Raw genomic sequence first — 6,092 nt, forward strand, 5'->3', positions numbered from 1 at the left:
ATTTTTCAGCAGGCTTCTTTAAACATGTAGTCTAATCATTAAAAATGATATACCGGCACTCCTAAGTTTTGTGACTGGTTGATTACGCTAGGCTAGTATCTACATACTATAGTGTCATCTTCTTTAAACAAGGCAACTAAACCTGCATCTACCAAAGCTGTGGAGACTACAAAGCAAAATTTAACATACGAGAAAACTGTATGATATGAAGAATGTGTTTTGTTATTTTGAAATGCATAGCCTATAGGCTATATAAAACACTGGTAGTATACTGCATCATCTGCATGTTTGTTTTGAGTATATCAGTCAAGCATGACTGTTTCCACTAGCAACACCCGCTTGTCAGGACCTGGAGCCTTGTCTGGTACATACAATGTAAACCTACTTTCACAATGCTCAAAGCTCCGCTCAATACAAGGCACAGCGCAAGCCTGTCAGTGTGAACAAGGCTTAACCCTCGCTGATCGCAGTTTCCGCAAACATTTTTCCGCAGTTTCCACAAACATTTTCCGCTAACCTTTACCCTAATCATAAAGTAATCTATGCTCTAACCCTCGTTGATCGGAGTTTCCGCAAACATTTTTCCGCTGCTAACCGCAGTTTCCGCTTACTCTAACCATAGACTTTACATACGTAGACGAGAAACTTGGCCTTTTTCGTGCTTCATCTCCGTTCCAGTCACGCTTCAGTGGTCCTAACTGACTTCCAGCTCAGAAGGTTGCGAGATTGCCGCATTTGCCGGCAGCATATTAAAAAGAACTTTATTTCAGAAAATTAGCGGTTGGTTTGATGGAATGATGCTTGTGTACGGTAATTGAGATTTCCAGTGAGACCTTATCTCATATTATTATTATCATATTATAGACCTAGCTAACAGTTGCATTATAAGCATTTCAGCAAGGTAGGTAGGCCCAGATCAACTTACTTAGTGGTATAACATTCTGTCATTCCATAGCTCCAAGTTTCTGTTGTGTGCCTGGATGTTCTACCAGGTATAAAAAGGGACACGATGTTTACATTAAGCAAGTGAAAAGTTTAAAATTTTTGAAGAAAGACACTGATGAATATCAACATCAAGAATTGCTTAATCGTTTGGTATTATCATATCAAAATGCAAAAGGAGATATCATAAAGTCTCAAGTTCATCGTGGGCAATGTGGAATTTGCGAGAAGCATGTCAAAACTTGTGTTTCATCTTGAGTAAGTTCTGTTGAATTTCATCATTGATTGCTGGGATCAGTTGAAAAATCAGTAGGTTTACAGACAGTAGGCCTATTGGTACCGGTATGTTAAATATTCATATTGCGTTAGGTGACTTAGGCCTGTACCAGTATATGGTTGTTACTAATGTCCAATATGTTGCTCTGCAACATTAACAGTCTTAATCAACTTTATTAAAGGTACCGGTAAGGGAGGCCTACTTAGTAGGCTACTGGGAGGGTAGCATGATGATGCAGTGTAGACTCAGCGACCTGCCCACTCTGGCTGGTCACTCATTTTGGTCTTTCACATTCTCTCATTGGATACTTCAAGTGCCTTCAAATCCCACTTCTTCTGCACTGGGATGGAAAATTATTAATCGATGCTAGTGGCCAAGGAATGGTAGATCGCATTGCTATCCTAGTCACTGGAGGAACAGAAGTAGAACAACTTCTTGGTGTACCAAAAATTGGTAGAGGCACTGGGCAAACACAAGCTGATTCATGCTTAAATACACTTGAAGAGTGGAAGCTGAAAGATAAAATTTAAGGGCTCATTTTTGACACCACTGCATTAATTTTTCATGCCAGTGCAGAAGAAGTGGGATTTCCGGTGTGAACTGTTTCTGTACGTGTTACAATACAGGATCTTTTAATACCTAGTGTTCCTTGAGAGAACAACATCATTTAGATTATAACCCATAGCCTGGGCGTATCCTTCCATAATGAACATTGCATTACGGTCTGTAACATTGGTGCGATCCAGAGAAGCTGCAACTTCACTGGTGACAACTCTAATCTTCAAAGTTGAAGTTGATGGCAGTGCTTGGTTGAAATCATTCTGATTCTTCAGATGATGATTCAATTGAATTACCAGACTCTGATAATATTTCAGCAAGTGGTACAGTTTGTTGGCTTTTGGTTTCTGAGCGCTGCATCTGGCGTGCAAATGCTTTACTTCGCATTCGTTTACGTGACTCTGTTTGTTCCAGGGTTTTATCAATTTCAGCCATGCTGTGCTGCAGCTAGTGATATCAATCTGCTGCATAGGCAGGAATTTCTTGTCTTCTTCATTTGACATTGTTGTTTCCCATTTTTTTGCTGAGATATCAAATAGATTATATTTAAATCGGCTTTGAATAATCCCTCCTTTGCTCTATAGCAGTCGTGCTGTTTGAGCTGGTTGGCTTTTAAAGCATGATAATATTTGAGCAGTTTGTTAAATTTTCTGATAGCAGAATCAATTCTTTGGGTAGGTATACGACGTGCCCTGTTCCAGAAACTAACTGTTGCAATTGCATTTACTATAACTTTAGCACTTTCACCTATATACACAGGCCTTTTTCTTGATGATGAAACATAAATTTTCGAAGAACCTCTTTATTTGTTGGTAATCTGGAAGAGGTAATATCTTCTTGGAAATGCCCCAGCATCCAAATTTCTGGAGAACTTCTAGGTTTGGATGGCATGATCAAACACAAAATAAAATCTTATCCTCATAAATGTCCAATATGCAATGTAGTATACTGAAGAGCTGAAAATTAATGAAAGTTTTGTTAAAATATGTTAAATTTCGTAAATTCGCCTATTTTCCCCTAAAATGTAAAGTTATGAGTTACCTCCAAACATTCTTCAAATCGAAAAAAAATTGGCAGGAGTAAGTTTTAGGTTAAATGCAACAAGAAAATGCTTGTGGAGCATGACATTTCCGATTTTACTTTTTTTTGGGCCAGTCTAATATACACATACAGGTGTGCCTACATACTTAGCCTACTGCCTTGAATTGTATCACATAATATGTTGCATACAAAAATCTTACTTTTTTAGGTTTGAAGTATTGTCTTTACTTATTTCTTTTAGCACCAAATGGAAAGAAATGTATCAAAGTAGGAGCAATTATTACGGAGTGTTTGCCAGAAAAATCTGTGCCAAAACAGAATACACAGCCAAGACGAGAAATAGTAAAACATCCTTTACCAACACCAGTAGTGCATCGAGATTTCAACAGCATTTGTGCATCTGTTAAAAAACAATGTTGGGAAAAATCTTTACCTGACTGGAACTTTACAGTCTCTGATTCCCAAGTAAGCAAAATATTTTTATCATAATGGAGAATGAGTTGTGTGCTGTGATATGATAAATAAATTATGTATACCTACCACTTAAGACTAATTAACTTTCATAGTTTCTTTATGAGCAATTTTGTACAACTTAGCCTACTGTATTAGGTTAGTTTGTAAATTTTTTACAGTTAAACAAGATTTGGTGTACGATGCTTGTACGGGCACGCTTGTGGGGTTTACTGACCTTGGAAACCGATCGAATCCTAAACAAGGTGAGATTGCAACACATGCCCTTACACTTACAGTGTATGTGAAATCGTTTAGTGGAAATCCCGGTCTAAAGTTCCCTCTTTTGTACTTTGCTTTGAGCACTGTGACTGGATCCCAGATTCCCAGCTTGCATCGATCATGTGGGAATGCATCGGTCTATTGGAAACACATGGATTGCAGGTTTGAGTTTTTTTTTTTTTTAATTTATATCTCCAAAACCAGACATCGTTTCCTTTCCACTTACATCATTTATTTACAGTACCGGTAGGTAATGATAAACCGCGTTTTTAGCCCTTATTATTACTTCGATTGGGTAGTGCAATATTCTTTCTTTTTCTGTGACATACTCATAAACAATCGCAAAGGAATTTTAAATTGCTGTTGCACAATGAGTGGTATTACCTTTGTTGAAAAACTGGTACTGTAGTGTAGCAGGTTTGCAATTTTTTACAAAATCTACTATGTGCAGGCGCAGTATCTGTTAAGCGTCTATTTGGATCTTTTACTGTAGGTGCTTGCGATTGTGGCTGATGGTCTTGCTGCAAACCGAACCATGTTCAAACTCATGAGTTCCGATGGCGATTCGCTTCATCAAGCATCAAGATCTACCTTATTCCCGATCCTCCGCATCTCTTAAAAACTACGAGAAACTGCCTGTTTTCTAGCAGCAGTAAACGTGAGAAGCCTCCGAGATTAATTCACAGGAACGGAAAGTTCCTTTTGTGCGAACACTTTGCATTAATAGAATCTGAAAATGTAAGTCCATTTATATTTTTGTTGTTGCTATTATATACGACCATGCTACAGCTAATGTGTTTGTGCAGACCGGTGAGACGAGCTGATTTTTATGGGAGGTTGATTTCCTATTTCAATGGTTAGTCGAATATTTTTGAGTGTTGTAGTCTCATTATGTGCCCTCGCGGTGGATACTTTTTTCATTACAGCCGATTGGAGACAAGAGTTTTCTTTCCAGCGCGAATCCTCAGTGGATTGGCGCTTGTAGTAAGCGTGCTATATTCGCAATCGAAAGGTTGCTGGTTTCACGCCAGAACTGGGCGTTTAAGCTGTTGTACCCTCGGAAAATATGCTTATTTTTTTCAAATTGACCCAGCGAAGCTGCACGCAGCCTGTTGTTTATACCAGTCTTGCGATGGCTGAATCTGCAGTTACCGGTAGTATTTTTTTTTTGTAACCGTACTGGTTCATATGGCACAATGGCAATACTCTCTCTTACGGAAACGTATATTTGATTTCAGAAAGGCGAATTAGCTCGAAATCGCTTGTCAGCCCGCCACATTCAATTGACAAGCTATTCCAAAATGAATGTGAAGTTGGCAGCTCAAACATTATCTGGTTCTGTTGCTACGGCCATAAAGAACTTTTTTCCAAGTGAAAAAATGAAAGAGACTGCAGATTTTGTTTCAATGATGGACTCGTGGTTCGACTACATGAATGCTCGACCAGGCAAGGGGAAAAGAAGTATTCAAGTTTACACTTTACAGGTATTTTCTATTTTCATTGCCATTGTCAAATGTATTGTACAGATTTTAGGTGTGTGCGAGACAGAGAGGAAGACATCTAGCTATAACCAAGTCATATGATTTATTGTGTAGGTTTTGCGGACGCTCGCTGGTAAAAGAGTTTTCAAATCTTTTCTATCACTGTCCTGTTTGCAAAATTTGTAAAAACAAAAAGCTGGTATGCTGACGATTCCGACAAGAATTGAAACACAATTTTTCCGATAAGGCTTTCTTCAGCTCCCATTCACCAATACCGCTAACAGACGCCCAGCATACTCCATATTCACAGTTTTCAATTTTTTTAGCGATATCCATGATGACCGTCTTAGTTGGTTGGAGAACATCTTCATTCTGCGATTAGAGCAGTGGAGAGAGGCTAACATGCAGAAGTTTGGAAGAAGCTCGTTAGAAAAATCTTTTTTATCAAAACAAACGTTTGCTGGCTTACGCTTGGCCACAAAGAGCATGGTCGAGCTTGTCCGTTATCTCTTGCGTCGTGGTTTTGGGTGCATGGCAACAAAGCGAATATCTCAAGACAGCCTCGAAGCCTTCTTTGGTCATCAAAGAGCGTTGGGGAGAAGGCACCAAAATCCCAATATTCATGAGTTTGGATACCGAAACAACACCATTGTGTTAAAGCCCGAATTAGGCTACATAATTAGGCTAAATCTACAACACCATTGCTGTTGTTTCTCTGGGCAAGAAACTTTACGATAATTGCCTCTACCCAGTGATCGATTTCGAGTAATGGGTAGTACCAAATTTAAGTCATAAGTAGAGTAGACAACCGGAAACAGACATTGCCGTCGGCTGCAGCGTGGGTCAGGTGTACGTCGGAAGGCGTACACCGATGCATAGCGCTCAAGTCCGCTTTCCCGCAATGCAGGATAAAGATAAACAAACAAACAAAATCACGGCTTTGCAGTTGGTCAACTTTTAAAGAAACGCCGGAAAGAGTAGTGGTCCATTTTTAATTTTGCTTGTGACTGCCTAGTATTTTATCGTCTTTTTGTATTTTACTTTGTCCTGTGTATAATAAA

The 6,092-nt window shown here is 39.0% G+C and overlaps 1 protein-coding gene across 1 annotated transcript; it reads left to right on the top strand.

Moving 5' to 3' along the window:
- The first annotated feature begins 1,043 nt into the window (after window positions 1-1,043).
- Window positions 1,044-4,956, top strand: LOC145769853 (uncharacterized). The gene is made up of 5 exons (XM_082581399.1): window positions 1,044-1,200; window positions 3,060-3,283; window positions 3,587-3,712; window positions 4,044-4,288; window positions 4,789-4,956. Exons 1-4 carry the CDS (start codon window positions 1,155-1,157, stop codon window positions 4,167-4,169), a joined length of 522 nt encoding a protein of 173 aa, XP_082437525.1. The 5' UTR covers window positions 1,044-1,154; the 3' UTR covers window positions 4,170-4,288; window positions 4,789-4,956.
- The last annotated feature ends 1,136 nt before the right edge of the window (window positions 4,957-6,092 follow it).

The sequence above is a fragment of the Aplidium turbinatum genome, chromosome 5 (genome assembly GCF_918807975.1).
Source record: "Aplidium turbinatum chromosome 5, kaAplTurb1.1, whole genome shotgun sequence".
Taxonomy (NCBI): domain Eukaryota; kingdom Metazoa; phylum Chordata; class Ascidiacea; order Aplousobranchia; family Polyclinidae; genus Aplidium; species Aplidium turbinatum.